The 22,016-nt window shown below is 42.8% G+C and overlaps 3 protein-coding genes across 3 annotated transcripts in view; 2 read left to right on the top strand and 1 right to left on the bottom strand.

The window, feature by feature from the left end:
* Positions 1 to 22,016, top strand: part of LOC117895011 — a 124,418-nt gene that overhangs the window by 46,697 nt on the left and 55,705 nt on the right.
* On the bottom strand, positions 338 to 843 carry LOC117895016. Its single transcript, XM_034802367.1, has 2 exons — positions 779 to 843; positions 338 to 712 (listed from the first exon to the last, which is right to left on the bottom strand). The coding sequence occupies exons 1-2, from the start codon at positions 788 to 790 to the stop codon at positions 377 to 379; spliced, it is 348 nt and encodes a 115-aa protein (XP_034658258.1). The 5' UTR covers positions 791 to 843; the 3' UTR covers positions 338 to 376.
* On the top strand, positions 1,166 to 1,921 carry LOC117895017. Its single transcript, XM_034802368.1, has 2 exons — positions 1,166 to 1,482; positions 1,551 to 1,921. Exons 1-2 carry the CDS (start codon positions 1,471 to 1,473, stop codon positions 1,869 to 1,871), a joined length of 333 nt encoding a protein of 110 aa, XP_034658259.1. The 5' UTR covers positions 1,166 to 1,470; the 3' UTR covers positions 1,872 to 1,921.

Genomic DNA, 22,016 nt, shown 5'->3' with positions numbered 1-22,016 from the left:
TCACAATACTTGTGTATGTGTGACTATTTTTTGTTTTGCTGCTGTTGTTTTGGCAAATAACAAAATGACTTTGTGGAAAATTAAATTTAATAAAATGTCCCATAAAACGGTGGGAGAGATGATGGAAACTTCACATGGACTCTTGACATTCGAGGGATATTAAATGTGTGCAAAAACACAGCAGGGGAGAGAGATTGTCTATTTGGAAAGTGATTTTCCCCTCATTTCATTTTGAAGATAAAGAAGATTTAAAGGGGATTAGGTTTGCACTTCGGAATGTTTATTTGGCCACAAGAATAAAGAAGTTTCCATGTTTTGTGTTAATTGTAAATCATTTATTCATATCAAATCGAAATTGCTGGTTCTTTTGGGGCTCTTAATGGTGGTAGATCTGATGTCCATAAGCGGGCACTCCATAGGAAGGCACTCCATGGGAATGAGCGTACGATGGAGCATAGACTGATGCCTGATGGACCACTGGGGAGTAGGACTTGAGCACAGGAACATGCTGCACCACGGACACATGCTGCACCACGGGGACATGCTTCACAACGGGAACATGGCTGACAACGGGCACTTGCTTAACCACAGGCACCACCTTAACCACAGGTGTAATAGCCACTCCGTAGTGGGAGTGAGCGTGATGGGGTTCCAGATAACCAGGAGCAGGAGCAGCCGAGGCAATGGCCACCAGAGCAAAGATAAGAGCACACTGGCAGGAGAGGAGATCAAAGGTTAGAGGATAAACCAAAGGATTGCTCCTCTAAAGAATACTCACAATGCGGAACATGTTGTAGATTTTGTTATGGAATTTTTAAGTTCTTGTAACTCGTGTAGAAGTCGTCTGACTGTTGATGTTTGACCATCTGTTTGGGCTCTTTATATAGATGAAATATCACAAAACTAAACAAAATAATCATTGGCGCCACGCGACAAACAAGTTTCATCCACAAAAGCGTTTCAATCTGTTGTTTCCTTCCGTTTCTCGTTGAGCTTTGATCTGTTTTCCCCTCCCAAAAGGTGATCTTCAACATAAACTTTCCTTTGTCATGCCGTTTAGGCATAATCCCCTTTCAATATCACAAACACAATTGACTCGAGTGTGTGGCTGCGGCTAACCTCTTTCAAAGGTTATGGAAGGGTATTGTCATTTTATAGATCGTCGTCGGCTTCGCGTGTTTGTGGCTGACCATTGAGAACCAAGGCCATGAAGACGATGGGGCGCCTACAATTTTGTGAATACACCTTCGGATTGATCGACAGATCAAATCTATTCGCACAATTAAACTAAAGAATTAAGATACAAAATGTCTACAATTAAACTGGTTTGTGCGTGGAGCAAGAAGACTTATTTTTGGCCATATATAATCTGCGATTTGTGGCCAAGTCAATCACAGTCATCTCAGACCTTCACAGCAGTAACAGCAGCTCCTCTGATCTTCAGTTTTATATACCCCAAAAATCTACAACATGTTCCGCATTGTGAGTATTCTTTAGAGGAGCAATCCTTTGGTGTATTTTCTAACCTTTGAGTTCTCCTCTGCTGTCAGTGTGCTCTCATCTTTGCTCTGGTGGCCATTGCCTCGGCTGCTCCTGCTCCTGGTTACCTGGAACCCCATCACGCTCACTCCCACTACGGAGTGGCTGTTACACCTGTGGTTAAGGTGGTGCCTGTGGTTAAGCAAGTGCCCGTTGTCAGCCATGTTCCTGTCGTGAAGCATGTCCCCGTGGTGCAGCATGTGTCCGTGGTGCAGCATGTTCCTGTGCTGAAGTCCTACTCCCCAGTGGTGCATCAGGCATCAGTCTATGCTCCATCTTATGCTCATTCCTTTGGAGTTCCTGCCTATGGCCAGCAGATCTACCACCATTAAGTACCAGCAATATCGATCGGAAATAAATAAATGATTACAATTAACACAAAGCAAAGAAACTTCTTTATTTTTGTTCAATCTTCAAAGCTAATGAAACCATCTTCAAAGCTGTAAAGATTCTCCTAATCATCTGCTACACTCTTCAAATGGTTCGCTTGAAGTTTTTCCTGCCCATCAGCCATTAATTTCCATTACAGATTTTCGTTTTGCCTGTAAATATTCTTCACACAATCCATAAATGCGAAAATATCTGGCACACAAATGTGTTTTCCTGTAGCTCTAGTTTTTCTTTCGTATTCGTTTGGGGAATGATAAAAGCCAAATGTGCTGGTGGCTGGCGTTCCAGGCACCCAGCGGTAGGCAAGATACACAAAACGCCAAAAGATACAGATGCAACTGTTGGACGTGGCACGGCATGGCATTTGGCAAAAACTGTTCGGGAAAATGGACTCTTTGCAAGTGATTGAAAGTGATTAATGAGGCGTAGCAAAATATATATTCGAAAAGGAAGAGGAGTACGCTGAGTGCACTCTGAGTGTGGCGTGGCGTATCTCTAAGATTCATTTTAAACGGTAGTTAAAAACTTCTAGCCAACACGCAAAGAAGGAAAAAGAGTCTGAATCGCTGGCAAAGTGAAATGTCTGCCGTTGGCATTGAATAACAAAAAAAAACTTCTATAAAATGAAAATCTCTTTTGTCCCCCTCCCCGCCTAACCTCTGCTGCAATTTTCCAACGTTTTACCCCTCCCCTGGATTTTAACTGGCTGGCTGCTGCTGCTGACCCACATTTTGGCAGACAGAAAAATTTATTTGCCTTGGCTTTGGGCTCTAAAGAATTGTTAACAACAATTTAGTAGCTCTTCCCCATCCACACTCTCTTCCCTCTCCCTCTCTCTCCCTCTCTTTCCCGTCTGCTAAGTGTGTTTTATTGTTTGCCAATTGCTTTGCCTGTTGTTGTTGTCTTGTTAACGCTTTTTATAGCCCGCTTTTTGCTTTTCGGCCAACTCTATTTGTCGGAGAGTCTTTCTCCCTGGCTATAGGCTGGCGCTGCCCCTGCCTCTGTTGCTCTGTCTCTCTCTATGCAGATGTATCTTTCAGATACATTCATTAACTTGTTTGCAGTTACAGTTGCAATGTGCCCCTCCCCTCCTCCTGCTCTCTTGCGTGGTGATTTATGCTTTGTCCAGCTTTTGTTTGTTGTATATTTAGACATTTCCTATATGTTGTCACCTCAATTTTTTCCTACACTTTTTCCACACTTTTTCTTCACTATTTATAATGCCCGTGCACTTGCTCAACTTTTCTGTAGATTGTGTTTGAAATACTCTTTGTCTTAGAGGCAATTATGATTGGGAGATGAAGTTTGCTGCAGTGAGATCTGATCCGAAGGCAAGGAATGTGTGCGACCTCCATCTGGTTGCCTCTCGTTTCACAATCCATTTCCTAGAGTATCCATGTCTTCGGCTCACAAAACTCTTTTTCCTGCTGTTCATTTTTTTGGGTTAATTAAAAAAACACAGAGGCAATTGTGCAGTTATGACTGGAGAGACTGGCGAGTGGTCGCTGAATGTGTGAACATGGAAGATAAACCCACTCGACCACTCATTCCACTCCACGCTCACACTCCACTCCACTGCCTACCCCCTCCCTGCCTCTCTGCACATTATTTCGTTATGAACTATGAATATGCATTGGCGCTTGATGAGGCTGTGGCTGTGGCTGTGGCTCCGAAGCAGAAGTTGAAGGCGTGTCCCAGCAATTAGTTTGAAGCCCAAGCCCTTCGATGATGCCTTCAGGGGCATTTTGGCACGTTGTCAGAATGAACAGAGACAAAGAGCAATAGAGAGAGTGGGCGGAAGAGTGCAACTTCAATCAGGGAATGGAAACGGCAAACTTGTTTGCTCCACACCCCAAATGGAAGGGAAAACAGGGCCCTCCAACAGGGAGTTGGAAGCACCTTCGGGAGTAGCGCAGATCCTTTGGCATCTATTGAAACTTTTGGCTCTCTCTCAGCTTTACTCTCTTGTCTAGTAGAGTCTCTCTCTCTGTTTGAGTGCTCGTGTTTTGTTTTAACAATCTACTTTATGTGTATCGTCCAAGTTTAGAAGCGGCTGCCACCACTCCAACTGGTTCTTTGTCATCCATCTGCCTGTTTGCGGCTTACAAATAAGGGAAAAACTTGTCAGCCTCTGCCTCTCCCTCTGAGTTTCCCTCGCTCTCTGTTGGCTTCTTGGAAAAACCAGAGGCCAAGCGAAAAGAATCTCTTCTATTTACTTGGGAAATATCTGTGGCATTTGAGAGTGCTCCGAAGATTCTTCCTGCTCTCGTTTCCATCGCAGTGGTTGTATCTTTTTATGGCACTTTGTGATCTACTTTGAGAGGCCTCACTTTTCGAGGAGGAGCGACAGTCTTGGAGTCTTTGGAGGCACGCGTGCTAAGACCAAGCCACACCACACCACACACCACACAGCACACAAATCGATGCAGGAAATCCGATTTGTGGTAAAAGTTTTTTCTCTGGCACTCCTCCACCGCCTCTTCTGCTCTGTGTTGCTTTTCCTCATTTAACTTTGGCTTTACTTTAGTAAGCTGTCGTTTAAAGTTGTTTGAACTAAGCTGAAAAATATGTGCAAAAACGCTTCGCTTGTGTGGCTTCTAGGAAATCAAAGACCGCTCGCTCTTGTAGGAAGTGGCAGGCAGAGGCGAGGCACCTTCTGTGGCTGGTGCCACAAGGGTTGTCGTTGGGGTTAATCGTTGGTAAACGCCACGAGAGAGGTCAGTGGCTTACCATGCGACTATAGACTAAGGATATTTGAGAAGGTTGGGTCTAAGAACTAATGGGAGAGATCAGAAATGTTGCTGTGGTGCGAAAATTAATGGGTAAAAGTTTACAGCAAAAGAGAGATGGCAATCTTGGGTGAAAGAAATTCCAGTAGAAGGTTAGAGAGTGACAATGGGAGTTACTTGAAATTTACAATAGGAAATCTTGTAGAAATTTATCTTTCTGCTGTTCATATTTATTTCTATTTTCTCCCAAAGATCTCTTTTCTGCCCTGCAAAAGTTCTCTCATCTCTCCTGCAGATTTCTTAACCATTTGAAGCTTTCATTTCACCCATAGATCACTGCCCCTGTCCCCTACTCCCCTAAATCATTGTAGATCTTCTCTTTCTCCTTTCGAACTGCAATCAGCATTAAAGCCAAAAGCCAAAAGAGCCTCCTCCTTCGGCAATCTGATCGATTTATGCAAATGATACTCTAATCTTTTGCGGGCCAGGCTTTTCTCCACTTTCCTCTAATCTGTGGGGCTGCATTTCTGCACTTTCCCATCAAAGAATAAGCCATTCGTCATTATGGCAAACAAAGATCTTAAAGAGGATTCTCCTCTCTCGCTCAGCGATCGATGGATGGATCGTTGGTTCGATTGTTCGTTCGTCTAATGACGTTTACCCTCATTTATCCTGACTCAGAGGCAAGTTCAAGCGCTCTATGATTCTTGTGCCTCACCTCGAAACTCTTCTTGTGCTGCCTTTGAGCCTCCGCACACTCCAGACTCCACACTGTGCGGGACAGAGTGGGTGGCGGGATGCTCCGTTAGGTGGAGAGGCCTGCAGCTGCAAGAAAATTGCGGCTTCAACACTCGACAACGTGGCTTAATGTAAAGTGCCGCTAAAGTGTACGCGTGGGTGGGCCTCAACCGACGACGACGAAGGCTCCACTGCCACTCCACTCCTCTCCAGACTTTGAGCTTCATTAACACCAAAAAGACTCTTGCTTGACTTTGGGGATCTCTTTCTACTTCATTTCTCTTTTTTGTAGTCGATTAATCTTAAACCAGAAGGAGCGCCGACACAGCGAGAGACATCTCTGCCATAATTCGCGTTTTGTGTCTGCAATTTGCGAGCATTTTGTTTTGCATTATCCCAAAAGAAAAAGGAACAGATTCTGATCACAAAAGGCACAACTCATTTGCCGCTTTTCACACCCTTGAAGTGAAGTTTTCTCTCACTTTTCTCCTCTTGGAGGAGGAGAGTCCGCGAAGCCGCGCGCTCATAAATCATTCAAGCAGTCGGTTGGGGGGCCTCCCCAGTGGGCGTCGTCCAACGTCCATTAGAAGTGTGCGAAGGCGCAATCGCTGTGACTCTGTGGCAGTTGCAAATGCAGCTGTTGCTTGCCCCACCAGCTGCAAAAGTAGAAAAGAATTGAACGAAATCGCAGGGAGTGCAATTCAAAAGGATTGCAAAGAGTAGCATTTACCAGAGACTATATATTGTTCAAGCGATTGTAGAGCAGTGGGTCAAGTCAGTCACTCCAAGAACGGTCTGTCGGTCAGTCAGTCAGTCAGTCACTCACTCAATCCATGCTGCCGATCATTCATTCTGTGTGCCACTCAGTGAAGTGTGAAATTCTATGGAAATTACTTTATTGTTCGCTGATTGAAATCAATTTCGCGTGCGAAAAGCCACAAAAGATGGAGATATCTAGCTGCGGAGATCTAGCTCTGCCTCTCCTCTGAATATCTAAACAGATCTGAAACTCAATCTCTGAAACTTGCTAATCATTCTGGTTCAAAAGTTCATTAGACTGTGGGATTATGTGGCTATGAATTGGGGAGTCAGCAATTTGTATGTGATTAAGATTGGGTAATCGAATGGAATCGCTGGGGCGGAGTCTGAAGTCGAAGGAGAAGGTGAATGGGGATCAATGGAGGGAGAGTTTATGATTATGGCCTGTAGACCAATGAAGTGGCAAATGTTGCCTTCGGTTGGGAAATCTTTGCGAGTGAAATGGAATTTTGAGAGTACCCTCTTGGGATTTATAGGTAATTGGGTTAGGAATTCCACTTTGCGGTGCTCGAGGGTCTTCAAATTCCCTTGAGATGTAATCGAGATCACTTAGAAAGTGCAAACTATATTCCATGTTTTTTTTTGTAGAGTTTAATTGCTGAAAAGTTAGGGAATAGTGCGGAAAGATCATGAATATCTTCCTGACTAAGTTTGAGTTTTTATTGGAAACGTTCTGTACTTGATTTTCATGGCAGCAACACACATTATGCTGCTCCACATTATGCAACACACTTGGAACGCAGAAAGCGTTGCCAATTATCAAATTACAATCGCTCTGGCCTGGCCTAGCCTGGCCCCGAGCACACTCTTCGCATCTCTCTCTGTCTCCTCCGTTCACCTTTCTGCGGGCCCAATCGATCAGCCAATGGGCAATAACTTTCCAGCCAACGCAAACTGCGGCTGCACTTCGATTATTACTTTTATTGCCAGAGCCAGAGCCAGAGCCACAGCAGCAGCGGCAGCCACTCGTTGCATGCCACTCCGCCTCTTTGCTGTTTACAGAATTCCGTCCCCATGGCCGCTGATTCTTCCCCTTTCTTTATATTCTTTCCTTCAATTCTTTTGCGTCGCCTGTGAAGTTGTGAACACGCAGAGAGAACGATGGAAAATGTGCTCGCGAAAATGTGGAAAATGGTTTGGCCAGACCACAAAAATTATGCCTTGAAATGGGCAAAAATGGGAAAACGCATTTTCTGTTATCATTTGCCGCACATCTCCAACGAAAGAACATGAAAGTTGCTGTCTGTTTGTCTTAGACTTTGCTTTAAACATTTTTACTCTAACATTTGGGCAGGGACTAGTGGCAGTTGGAGAAGGTTTTGCATCAGATTGGGATTGGTTATAAATGAGAACATAAATTACTGTAAGCAGCTTCTATTTTTTATCTATTCTTAGCAAATTATTGATCGTAGAAAGCCTCTTTGCTATCTCCATCATTTCTCCCTGGTTTGTTTTATTCTAACTCCTCTTTACAAGAGCATCCAAGAGCACCCATCGTTATGGTTTAGACATTGTTATATCCTTGTTGTCTTGGCTGTGTTTTCATTTTCCGACTGGCAGGCTGGCTGGCAGGCGTGCAGGCCGTTCGGGCAATTCACTTTTCCGTTTATCATGAGTGGAAATTTAAGTTATAGAAAGAAGAAAGCCATCTGCAAGAATTGTAAAAGTGGCTCAGAAACAATCCTCCTCGTTCGCTGCCTCGCAGCCGCCTTTGGAAAGTGATTGCAATCATGGCAACAACGAAACAAAAACAAAGAAAAATACGAAGAAGAAAATATTCAGCGGGGGGAGATGCAGCGCTTCAGCTGAAGCTTTTCGCGTTTCGTGGGGTTCATAAAAATCGGGCATAAAAATCTTGACAATTAAACATCAAACTGGGTGGCAGTTTTCAATGGAAGTTTCCTGTGCCACAGGAGGGAGCTGCATGCCACTCAGTGTGGTAGATGCTTGAGGTAACTCTGGGATGAGTGGGTGAGCAGTGGCTAGGTGGGTGGAGAAAGCAACTGTTTTGCGGGAGACAAAAGAGCAGCCACAAAACTGTAAATGCCGCCATCAATTAGACTTCCAACTCAATGGTTCAATGGTGGGGTGGCCAGGCACAGAGGTTGCAAGCGGAACGAAACGGAACGGTTGCACGACAGCGAAGAGCCGAGAGACCGTAGACCAGAGACCTTGCGCTTCAAACTTCAATTAAATGCTGAAAATCGTGCATAGACAATATTTATCAATCACCATTATTCTAACTGTATCTTGTCGCTCTCTGGCCACAAGACGAACGACGACGAAATGCGATGAGTGGAGCAAAGCAGAGGAGCGCAGAGTGGAGACTTTGTTATGTATTTAAAAAGGAAGCTAAGGAATTGGTCACGGGGTGAATTAGGGATGGCAGTTCAACAGGGGAATAGCCGTAATAAATTGTCTAAAAAGAAGTAGCTGCAAATTGGTAGAGGAATTGGTGAGGTATAATATCCTTGAGAATTAAATCCTTGACATGAAGCAGCGCCAATCGCTCTTGAACGCTCTGTTTTGGCTTTCTACCTCAGATACTATGGATTGCCTGTGATATGATGGGGATTTCTGTGCAGAAAGATTGGTCGTAAAATCATCCTCTATTCACTTTTATATCTCACAACGATTCTATACCGAATCTAGAACTGACTTCGATTTCTTTCTCATAGAGAATTACTCTGAATGTTCCCTTGAAATTCTGCATGCTGCGTGTCACGCACTCATCTCTCGCACTGCCATTCGTTGCTACTGCCGCCGATTCTTGCACTCCGCTGCCGCTACAACTTCCACGCTCATAACGAACGCAAAGTTCACGCTGTAGTTCAGTAGAACAGACAGGAGCAGAGGCTACGAGCGGGGCCTATAAGGAGAGGATGGAGAGTATGCTGTGGATGGGTTAGAAGAGTATTCGAAGAGGTAAACGGTGGCTGCCACTGCCACTCTCTGGGTCTCCCGGTGCATGCAACAATGAACTCTCGCAACTTTTTAACTGTTTTCATCGTCGTCGGCAACCATGGTCGTCGTCTGTTTTGCGATTTGTGAAAGCTTCTGGTTCTCTACTTCTGTTTCAGCTTCTGCTGCTGCTGCTGCCTTTGGAAAATGGAAAATGAGTTTGCGTTTGCGTTTGGCTTCGTCTTCGTCTTCGGCTTTGTGGTCGTCACGGCTCAGTGGCTTGTTTGGCCGGGCCAACAGCAGAACAGCAGTTCAGGCAGGCAGGCAGGCAGGCAGCAAAAACAATGCATAAATTGTGCGCAAGAGGCGACATTTTGGCTAGACCAAAAATCAAGAGAAAACTAGTTCAAACGATCATGGAGAAAGATGCAGAAAAAGAGCGGCAAATGGCAGGGAGAAAGATTTGCAGAGAGAGGCAGCAGCGGTAAACGGGAGAGTTAGTGCGAAAAATATGCAAATTTGATGATAAATTCTCGCATCTGCATTCACCTCAAACACCCAAAACACCTCTCCTCCCTCTCTTGCGCTCCACGCATTACAAATCCACTAATTAAATCGGGAATCTAATCTCTCAAATCTGCGACTCAATGATGATGCATTTTGGCCATGTCGTCCCCATGTCAAATGTTTGTCTAATGAATGGCTCGAATGACCCAAATAGATTTAGATATCTATCTTTAAGATGTGCTTCTAACATCCGGAATGTATAAGCTTACTTCTCTATATGTTGGCCCGCCCCTCTCTGTGTAGCTTCCTTCTACATCATTTTTCGCTTGACTTCAAAAAGATTTCAACTAATTTGTGTGTTTCTTTTTCTCTGTTTATTTTCAGGTAAGCAAATTGTTCCAAATGCAACTTTTACCCACAGCTGAGTGTGGCACTTGGGTATACGTTATATATATTTTATGCCACCACGTAAGTAGCACGGCCATAAATCAGGCAACATCTGGAGACGCCAGTCCAGGGCTGGGGCTTTGGCTCGAAGCTTGAAGTGGCCGAGGCGAAGGCCTGCAACCGATGGAGAGAGAGGTCTGCCCATAAACCGCGCTTTGATGATGTCAATATTATTATTATGCAAAACCCTTCAACCCTACATCCGACATCTCGCGATGTTGGACAGCATGTTTGAGTTACAGAAAAAGGCGATGGGAAGAAGAAACTATCGAAAGTGAGAGGAAAGGGAAAGAGGGGCTGTGTAAGCACTTTCTTCCGCTTATGGATTTTCTTTGATGCGGCTGTTAGGTTCTTTTAGTACAGAAAATACATAGGAAATGTACAGGAATAGGGAGTCTTCCTTTTTTCTAGATCATTTATCCACATTCTATCGTTTTCCATCGAATTTTGATAGTTGTAATGTTGTAATCACTGTCATCGATGCAGTTCGAACTTAAATCGTTTTTCACTCTTACATTTCCTCTCATCTCCGCCCCTCTATATCCATATCCCTCTCTTTCTCTCTCTCCCTCTGTAATTGATCGATCTTCGAAGATCTGTGGGCAATTTGCTTCGCGTCTTTGACAAATGGCCGTAAAATGCATCAACATTTTATTGAGATTTCCCTTTTACTTGTAATAATCATTCATTCGGTTGTTTTTTGCGCTATAAAACTTTGGTGGGTTCGAAATGAATTTTACGCATTTTAAAAGGTTTAAAAGTTTTTCGAAGGCAGCGACTGAGAGATGAGACTGAACCGACCCGCGACCGTCAGGAAATGTTTTTGTGCAATGTTTTACAGGGCATTATAAATAATTGGTCTTGTTATGAAATTTACATAAATTTTGATTACGGTTTACGTTTCGGTTATGGGTTTGGGTTTCGGGGGCTTTCAAGGGAGATTCTTCTTTCGAGAAGGCCCCGCCAGTATCCATCATTTGTCAAATCAAAATTATATTTCGTTTTTCGTGTATTTTACTGGTCGTTTTTTTTCGCATTTTTCTGTATGCTGTCACCGCCCGCGGCTGCTACAAAATTAGTTGGCCCTTCTCCATGAGGTCTGCGGCTTATAATTGAGGGAAATTAATCAGAGGGTGGTCTCTGTATTTCTATGGATACAAACAAATATCTGTATCTGCTTTGTTGCATAAGTTTATGTTTTTTTTGGCATGTGTCCGTATAGTTAGTTGATTAATTTGTTGAGATAATAGACGAGTTGATAGCTTGAAGATCATTAATAAGTTTTAGGGAATTCGAGAGAAGAGTTCAAGGTGTGTCCGCGCCGATTATGCAAAATGTGGATTTACGAGTATGTTGTGGGATTCCGATGGGAAATCGTTGGGTTCCAGCCATCCATTGTGGAAAGGTATTTGAACTGGAGTTTATGTTTAGAACCTCTTTTATCTAACATCTCCAGAATGACCTCATGGACATCCTAATTGCTGTAAATATGCGTCAATTGTCAGGATTCATTCTTTTATTATCATTTTTCATTCTTCATTCTTTTATTTTCATGTTACAAAGTAACTTTTTCCCCGTCTCGAACATTCTAATTGCCTTTCACACCTTGCAAAGTCAAAGACCTTTGACGCCCGGTCCTGGGAATGCACCGCCACGGCATTCGATATTCCTAACTTTTTTCTTTTCCTTTTCCATTTTTCTGTTTTGCTAATTTGCGAAATTCTTTCCATGCCAACGTTTGGGGGTGTTGGCGGTGCGGCACCCACATGCACGGCTACAGATACAGATACAATGTTGTGCTGTTTGGCAAATTATCAAAACTACTTCCTGGATGTGCATGTGTGTGTGTTTGCTCAGCGGAGCAGGAGGAGGGTTACCCCCCACCCTTTAGGGACCCATAAATACCCCAAAGTACAGGCGAATGTCACGCGAACCCTACCACAAAATGTTGAGATACATCGAAGCGCAGGCGAATGTCACGCAAAGGCTGCCATAAAATGTGCGAGATACAACAAAACCCTGCAGAAGGTTGAGATACACCGAAATCCCTCTCCGAATGTTGCAACGCCTGCAAAATGTTGGCATACATCGCGCCACATGTTGATGCATGTGGAAACGATGTGTAGATACACAAGTGTTGCAGCAGCATGCTGTGCCTCAAACTGCATGAAGCCAAGCACCCGACACGGCGAATTCATCTTACGGCGAATGTATCTGTCGGTTTGGTCGTTTTTCTCTGCGGCTACGCTCGTTTGCGCGCTCTCTCTCTCTGCTGCAGACATTTTCTAGCAACATGTGAATGGTTTATGGCAACATTTATGCAGAATTTGCTGCTACAATTGGAATACTCTAAAAAAAAAAAATTTATAAAATTGATACCAAAAAGATTGTTCTTACAAAAATATCATAACTGAGTTGGTTGCAATATAATTTTTTATTAAGTCAGAGCCAAAAGGGTATACAAATTGCTATTCCCAACAAGAGGTGGCACGTGCAACCGGTTCTGCAGGCAACTTGAGTACGGAGTACGCCAGCAACATGCCAGCAACATTTGCTACCCCTGAAAAGGCGATTCGTGACGTTTGTAAACAAAAGTCGCCGGCCCAACGTATATATTGTCGATCCGAATAGCCGAGTTAGGTCTAAAACACGCGAGCGCTCACTTGGATCCGACGGATACACGGAACGCGCTACCACAACCTCCATTTCTCACACATGAGATCCAAAGAGGAAAAAAACGCGCGCGCGTAACGCTTCGTTTTCGGGAAGATACATATTTCTGTATGAATTTCTTAACACGAGTCTATCCCAATATTCTCAATTAGACAAAAGTGCCAAAATGTGACAAAGTGACAAAAGTATTCCAAGTTCTTTAGTTGCACGTTTTTTGTATGCATTTACCGGCATTTAATGATCGTTTTTGCTGAATTTTAATGACACTTTGATATTTTTGAATGCTTTAAAAGTGCAGCCTGTGGCTGAAAATATTCTCTGTTTAAACTTCACACAGACACGCGTACTCATACAAAGAGATATACAAACACTTTATTTACAACAGCAACAAAAAAAGAAGATATATCACAAAATATTCAACGCCGCCTGCATTTCTGTACAGGCGTTCCGCGTTCATTCTCTCCCTCTTCGCGCGTTTCGTATTCGTTTTGTTTCGTTTGTGTTTGCTCATTCGGTTCGGTTCTCGCTCTCTGTGTGTGAGTGCATCTGTGTTGTGCAGCTGCAGCAGTGTGCGTGCACTAGAGTATCTGTGTGTGCGCAAAACACTCGGACCTAAAAGGTAAACTACCTACTTTGCCTGCTTTGTGTCGTCTGCCCCGAAGCAGCCGCAAAAGTGTACGAAAAATATACCAAAAACCCTGAACCGCAGAGAAGAGTGTGCAAAGGAACATCGAAAAGCGAGCCAGAGATCCTGAGAGACATATGGAAGATATTATACAAACACATTACTGAAATCAAAGCAGCATCAACTTCATCTCATTCTTCTGCTTCTTCGGCTTGTGTGTGTCGCGTTCTGTGCCCTGATTTACGGCCTCTGGTGGCACTTCCTCTTTTATCGCGGCATCTGCTTTGTGCCCTGTGACTGTGCCCTGTGCCTGCATCTTCTTCAACTTCGTGTCGCCTCCTTCTTCAACTTGTGGATACTACTTCTTCGATTACTCAACACGAATTGGATTTAACAAAAGCAGCACAGCAGATACTTTGTGGTATGTCTTCATTCCATTCTGGCATCAACTCTTTTTCTTTTCTTTGCCACCACGTTTTCCCATTTTTTATTACTTATTCTTTGGGGTTTTTGCGAGGGAAGGGGCGGGCATTTAGCCATAATAAATTAAGAATAAAATATGAGAGCCACTCCGCGCAGTTTTCTCAGTTTCTGAGTTCTCTTGGGTTATAGTTTTGCTTTGCTTTTTCGCTAATGACTGGCTCTCGTCTCGTATCGTGAGTGTTGTTTTTCTTGCCTTATTTCTCTCTGGTTTTTTACATTTTTCTATATATAAACACCATCATGTGCGAGCAAAATTTAATTATAAAAGTGACAAAAAGCAAAAAAACCAACACACAGATACGAAAATACACAGAAATTCGTATCTAGAAGATACATATTCGTGAGTGTCTGTGGCAGCTAGCCGGCAATTTAGGCAACATTTTTCGCTGACGATCACAAAAAAGTAGAGGAAATAAATAAATAAATAAAAGAAAAAGAAACAGAGAGGCCAATTTATGGGTTTTTTTATACGAGTATATTCTTGGCGGGGTATTCTTGTGGTTCTTCTTCTCTTCGAGGAAGTGTCTAATTAAAGTGTAGAATGTGGAATATTATGGGGGGAATTCGGCATATTATTATGTATACAGAAAAGTGGGTTATGGGAGAAGAAGAATATGCAACAGGAAATATCCTCTTAAAGCTGTTTTAATTTTAGATAAACGAGGATTTATCTTCCATAAAAAGCTACTAAAAGAAAGTTGTACATATTAAAGCTCTTCCAGTATTATTTTTGTCTTCAAAACTCTGCCATTTGTTCTCCTAAATCAAAACCCTTAAAAAACACAATAGCTTCATTAAAGTTATCCAGATTTTATATACGCCATATGCTAGAAATTGATTCCGTCTGTAATTCGATAAACGCTTTGGTAATTTAGCAATTTTTCAGCAGAAAGGATATGCCCCAGCTTAACCCTTAACCAAGAGCTTAACCCAACAATTGCATGGCCACAGGCGGCAGCAGCAACCCCAAAAAGTGAAGAAGGAAACTCCGACAATTGTGTGTGATGATTTTTACGAGTACAAACCAACAAAATAAACTTCCTTCCCCATTGCCACGGAAACATCTGTGGTTTTTCGTTTCGATTGAGGTTGAGTGCTGTGCAACAGAAATTTGCAACATCCTGTTGCACAAAACATCCCAAAGAGTGTGACAGAAAGAGAGGGAAGGACTCTTCCTGAAAGCAAGAATGACAGTTTATAGTCGTATGCTAGTAGAACTACGAGTAAAATGTTTCCCCTCTTCTCATGGAGGAATGGAAAGGTTTTTGCAGCTGCCTCGAAATGAAACGATGGTTTTGGTTTTGGTTCTTCGGTACATGACGATGATGATGATGGTTCAGTTGCGTGTTTGGGACATGTCGGAGGGTTGGATGTCCATCCCAATCCGTTGTTGGTATTGGCACAACAAGAGCCGAACCGAAAGCAATTTAATTTGATGGCTCAAAACCTGCCAGTAATGTGGAGGAGGTGTTCGATATATTGGTGGTTGATTCAGGGCAGAGTGTGGGTTGAGGGCAGCTTGTGGGAGTGGGTATATCTTTCAACAACTATTTCCTATTGATTATTTTATTACCACTCTACACCACACACACACACACTCCTTGACACTCTATCTACTTTTATCTGGTATACTTTGGGCTCTATTCACACCCTCTTTTTCCAGAAGGATACCTTGTTTTCCTCTTTTCTTCTCTTATTTTCATTGATTTTCTGGGGATTCTCCTTTAGTTCCTAAACCAATTGTCATTGTCAATCGTGCCACAAGTTGTTGCCCTTTCCACCAAAAAAATTTCCACTTTGCTGCTTCTCCTTTCTTTTGAGTTCTGTTCTGTTTTCGCTTCTCTTTTGAGTTCTGTTGTGTGTTTCTGTTCTCTTCTGAGTTCTGAATTCTGTTCTGTTCACTAATTTTCGTAGTCTGCCTTTATTCTCTTTATCAGCTGCTGTTTATCGCCTTCTTTCGTCTCTCTGCTTCTCTGGGTTGTCTGCTTATTGAATTTTTGGTTCTCTTCTTTTGAACGACGACAAACTCGTGCCTTGTGTCTGTTCTCTGTCTCTGTTCGCTGTCTTTCCTCTCAGATTCTCCTCTTTGAACTCCGCTTCGAACTTCGAATTGATTTTTGTTTTGAGCCCAAAACTTGTTTCGTCTTTTTGGCCAAAAACAAAACCCGTTTTAAGGATGTTCCTAAAGCTGCAAGCTGCAAGCGCTTGAAAACCCTTTTTATGTCTCACTTTTGTGGAAGGGTTTCAGGGTGAGGAGGATTCCTCTTAATGGAGCAGCAGATGTTGGAGGAATTGTTGTTGTTTATTATTGATGAAATCTGAAAAGAACTCGTGTCAAAAGTAGCTTCCAGGTGCTGTGGGAAATGTCAGTGTTTCTTGAGGATTTGCAGCTTTAAATCCCATAACTTTAGAACATTTGTTCTTTCTTTTGAGGACTCTTTTCCCTTCTATTACTTGCGGTTTTCTCCCCCTTAGCTGCCTCTCCCTTGCACATATGTAGATTCAATTACCATCAGATGTCCATGCGTACGCATTATCCCCCGATCTACCTCTGACATCTCTCGCCATTTCTCTGTTAATTGCAATTATCCCACTCCCTTAACGTTAGTTTTTCCTCATCCTCCTGACCATGTGCCCAACACGTGTCCACCGACAGAAGGCACCAACAAAGAACGTTTTCCGTCATTTGCAGAAATGAAAAACATTTCCAGTTTTTCATTCCAAAAGGGAGAAAAAGAAACTTCTTCTTTTTCTGCAACTCCGCAAGATATAGATAGAGCGGGGCATAAAGAATTTTGCTAGAGTTTTTATGACCAAACCAAGGCAAACCAGTCGACAGTCCAAGAGTCGAGAGAGCAAGGAGGATGAGACTCTTGTGAGATTTATGAAATTTCTGCAAGGCTGACAAGTTACAGGCCTTTCGGACCTTGTTGCAACGTTAATGAGATTTAGTTTATGGATCCACGGGCTCTCCTCACAGCAGTCGTCGACTGTTGCAATGTTTGTTCATTGCCTCATTAACATAACAAAAGTTTTTCTCACTGCAAGAGTGAAAAAAGGGGAATGGGCTTCATCGAAAGAGAGGGGAGTGCCACACTTTTGACATTGAAATCTTATTGTTTTTTTGGGAAAACTCATTCAAGCAAATTGCCTACAATTTCCAGATTAAATTACGAAAAAAGGCAACCACCTACCAAAATACAGTAAAACAAAAGAAAAGTGAAATCTGCTAGCAGAAAATAAAGAGCGAAAACTGTAAGAAAAGTGAGGGAAATTGCAGCAAGCAGCCACAAATCAAATAAATAATCATATGTCTCGAAGAGAAATATAGACGAAGCTCGTGCTTTCAATTCAAATTGACGCCCCCACAGCGATCGCTGGGTAGTTTCATGTCGGGCTCCTAAAAGATCCCAAAAAGCTAAGCTCCTCCCCATCATCCACATCCTCCTCGGCTTAAAAGCCAGTTCCTCCTCCCCTTAAAAGCCAAATCCTCCTCCTCTTAAGACCTCCTCCAACTTGGATTAGTTTTCAGTTTCGATGCAACGATCCATCGATCGACGTGCACGTAATTTCATTTTGGTATCTAGGTTGATTTTGTGGTCAGTGCAATTTGGCATGGTCTCATTATTTTGTTAATAATCTTTTCTATATAGCATGAATGTATGGCAGTAGAAAACTTTGTGGATTTTGCTGATTGTTTATAGCTTTTTCTAGTGGCTACAGGAATTAGGATTGATTATATTCACAAGTTCATGATAATAAAACGTGTGGGGTTAAGGAAAAGGTTAAGGAATGAGTGCTAGGGCTAGCATTGGAGCAGATATTTGAAGATGTGTGTAGCCTATAGATAATTTCAAATGTGGGTTAACTTGTGCTAATTTATATACTTCTACTCGTTCTACTTTTTTAATAATAAATCATTTTCGAGCTTAAGCTCCTCCCCAAATCTATTTGTTTAAGCCTCTGCTCGTCTCTCCAGTGCTTCATTAATCATATTTTGTATGGTTAATCTTTAACAGATATTCGATTGTTTGTCGCTTAACCTATTTCACTTATTTCAATCGCTCAAGTCTCTCCCATCATTCGGTAGCTTTAAGACTCTGGCTTTAATGATCTTAAGCTTCTGCTTTGACATCTACGTTAAGCCGCAGGAGGCTTGGCTCTCTTGGTAGTGTTGCCTCATCAAGAATCGATTAATTGTTCAACCGATTTGTTTTGGCTTAATGTTGCCTTTAGCACTTTTGAAATTCGATTTCTGTAATCGATTTCCAACTCCTTGAGCCACCTCCTCCCCTGCGATCGATCAGTCTCAGTGTCTGTGGCTCTAATTAGTGCAACTCCAACGAGGGAAAACTAGTTTCGATTGCCACACGAAATATGCTGAGAACTCTGCTTGCTGGTGCACTGCAACATGTTGCAATGCTGCTGCTGCCTGCCTGCCTCTGTGGCAAGTGTGAAGATTGAGGGGGGCGCCGTCCGTCATGCGCTGTGGCTGTTGCACGCCAAAACGCGTTCTCAACGACGACAATTCCAAAGAAACAGCTGAAACGTGCTGAATGCAGCTGTAGCTCCTGGTTTGGGCTCTGCTGCCTCCCCGGCACTCCCCCACTCCCCACTCACTGTCTCCCCGGCACAGGAATGGAGTGGAGTGGAGTGGACTCCAATTGCAAGTTAGAGTCCGCATTCAGAGAGTCCCCAAGTCCGAGTCCGAGTCCAGGCCAAGGCAAAAGTGCCGGTCAGTTTTCTTTTCGCGGTGTTCTGTGCTCTGGATTTATTGCTGAACGACGCGACGCTTGTGGAATGGCGGGGCATGCCCCTTCCTCTATAAATCCAGGGTCAATGGCTTCTTCATTGGACAACGACGACGACGACGACGACGACTGCTGTGGTGGCTGCTGGTGGGGGGAAAATGAAGCGCGAATTATTATTTTAGCTTTGGCGAAATGGAAAATGTTGTAATAATAAAGTGACGCCAACTCCATTACGTGTGGCAAGCCCAAGCACAAGCCCAAGCACAAGCCCAAGCCCCTTCCTATAACTGTGGATGTTGCCTGTAGCTGTTGGCTGTTGGCCCAGCCTTTCAGTTCAAGCTTCAAGTTACATCATTCTTGGTGGCACAGACAAACATTTCCGTTAGAGCAGCACAAAAAACACGCAATGCCCCAAACCGAGCACCGAACCTCGGAACCACTTTGAAAATGAAGTAAGAACAGACTTAAGCTTAAACAGAGACGCTTGTCTCTCCCTTCCCCCCCTGGCTCGATTAGTGCCTCTGCCTAGCCTTCGTTTTTTATAGAATGGTCTGTCCACTGGTCTGTCTGTCTTTCGATGGTTACCATGTTCTTGGAATTGGATCTGCTGTTGCTCATAGCCATCGTATAGCTGTAGTATCTGTAGTCTCTCGTAGTCGTATAGTAATTCAATTAATTGCGAATTGTGCTGCTGCAGTTCTGGATGGGTAAACATCACCAACCATCACCAGCTACGATGTGGATCGAGAGGTTGTAAATGTCTAAAGATGAAGATAATAGAAGGGGAAGATTGAGATTTACCAGAGGAAAGGTTGGGGTAAGCTTTAAGATTGATTTAGAGATTGAATGATGGAGATGTACGGAAGCAGAGGTGCTGAAGTAGAACTGTTAGTCATGAATAATATATCATGAATATTTATTTCAAACGGAATCTCTGTCGTCGATCGCTATCGTTATTTTCAGAGGTAAAGATTCTAATGAGGATTGAATGATCTCTGAAATAAGAGTCTTTCTGGTAAAAAATAACTCTTATTGAGTGCTTAAGATGCCATCAAATTATGAGTAAATGATCACTAAAGGTAGATAGCCTTCCATTTGTCTTAATTATAAGTTTCTTTCCCATTTCCCACTTGTGTTCTCTGTTAATGTTTCCAATTGCTTTTTATGATTTTCCCACTTTATCTACATTACTTTTCCATTTTCCTGGGCCTCTTGCCATATTTGCTTTTTAATAACTCAGCTAAATGATATATAATTTTATCTAATCAGCGACGCCTCTACTTTGTTTGCACTTAATGACTCAATTAATTGTCTAACTGTCTGTCTGTCTCTGGGGGTGTCTCCGCCTTTGGTTGATTGATTGGAGATTTCTTTATTATTTAGAAAAGGCCTCAGAAAACTTGTGAAGAAAGAAGGGAAAGGGAAGAAAGATAAGATTTACGTGAATTAAAATTCGGAAATATTTTTCTATATTCTCTAACCAACAATGGGTTACCATTCCCAACCTTTTAGGATTTTAAGAACTCAAGTTTTGATTTCTATCAAACAATACGGTTACGGCAGCTCCCTACGATCTGTAGACAAAAGAAAGCTCTATCTCCCATTAAAATCTCCAGCAATTCTCAGTGCAAACACAAACATCCCTTCCAGAACATGGAAGTACTTCCATTTGAATGACATTTGAGTGACACTTTGCACTGGGGGGAGCTGTCCAAACAAAAGATCAGCACAGAAAACCCAAACAAAAAGCCCAAACAAAAAACCTCTGGCCATTAGTCAGCTTTAAGCCAAAACAATCAACAGTCAAATAGCTTTACGATCTCCATGGCTGCTGTCGCGCCATAAAGTAAACTCCCCTCCCCCTCGACCATATGCACTGCTCTCTGACTCAACTTTTTTATATGACGCTGTGTTGTGTTGTGATGTTGTGTGGGGCATACGCTTTGACCTCTGCTGCGAAAGAAAAGAAAAAAAGAAAAGATTTCACTTTTTAGTGTGTTGTTTTTTTGGGGGGTTTTCGGTTTTTCTGAGATTGGACTCTTGGGGGCTCGCGCGCGTTCGCTCGCTCTCTTGTTAATTGGTTTATCACGCAGTCAGTCGATGGGGCACAGCCAGCCGATGGATGCACTTGCCTTGCCGCCAATTGGCATGAAAAACACTTTCGTTTTCCTTATAACGAATTTTTTCGGGGGAAACAGAAAGTCAACCCATGTTGAGTGAAGAGATAACGTATCATACATGGAAGGATGAATAGTTTTATATAAAAATGCAACCGCCTGAAGGTTGATCTGGTCTCTGGTCTCTTCCCCATTTATATTTGCTCCTTTTGTGGCATAACTCTCGAGGTAATTGATACCCTTTTACTCCCTTTTGATTATACACATCAGAAAATACTCCCAAGAGGCTACCCCACCGCAATACAGTGCGTTTCATGACAACAAAAGTGGCTGCGCAGAGTGAAAGATTTATTATTGAAAGTGTCTTCGAAATTGGGTCAATTATCGAATTAAAGGAAATTTTGTGGAATAAATCATCGAAGTCGTCGGCTATCAAACTGAGACTTGAGACAATTATCGCATAAAAGTGGCTTACGTATAATTATGGGAATAATAACCAATCAAAAGAGTTGTTAAGCCATTATCGAGTTGTCATGAGTAAGCGGAGGAGCATTTGGTGCGGGATTTATCATGGAATATCCATGACTAAAGGCTCTGTGGCTATGCCCTTATATTTATGAACCACACTGCAATATGCCACATGTTGTATATAGTTGTATGATCCACGTATAAAGATATTTTTACTTCTGTCACAAGTTTCTTTGCTTGTTTTTTGTGTTTTTGGTTTACCACAAAAATCTGCGACTTGCGATCTCCTTCGTTCGCCTCGGGCACTACCTCCTACCTCCTGCCTCTTGCCATCTATCTCTTGCCTCATGCCTCCTGCTGTGAGCCGAAGTTTTTGCATAATTTCTTTGGGGGTCTGTAAATGAAACAAAGACATCATCGATATCAAATGCCAGCTTGAGACACAGAGACTACAGTGGAAGGAGAAAGAGAGAGAGACTTGGGTGGAAAGAGGCAGCCACAGAAGTGGGGAGAGGGACAGCAGCAGAAGGGAGAAGTGTGGAGTGAGAAGGCAGCAAAAGGGGGGGACGACAGACAGAGAGACGGCAACAAGTTGTCTGGCTTCCCCTTTCATGTAAAAGATATTTTCCTCCTATGAGAAATGATTTTTAAGTTTTCAAACTTTGCTTTTTAATTGCTCATAAAAGTTGCAAGTAAATTGTGTATTTAAACAAAAATAAACTCCACATATGTATGTATCTCTCTGTTATGAACCGCCACACCCCACATATGCAGTTGTATCCATGAGATACTTTGAAAATTATAGACCAAAACGATTAAGCTTAAGCCA

Source organism: Drosophila subobscura, chromosome J (assembly GCF_008121235.1).
Source record: "Drosophila subobscura isolate 14011-0131.10 chromosome J, UCBerk_Dsub_1.0, whole genome shotgun sequence".
Taxonomy (NCBI): Eukaryota; Metazoa; Arthropoda; class Insecta; order Diptera; family Drosophilidae; genus Drosophila; species Drosophila subobscura.
This window is presented reverse-complemented; position numbering and strand designations above follow the sequence as displayed.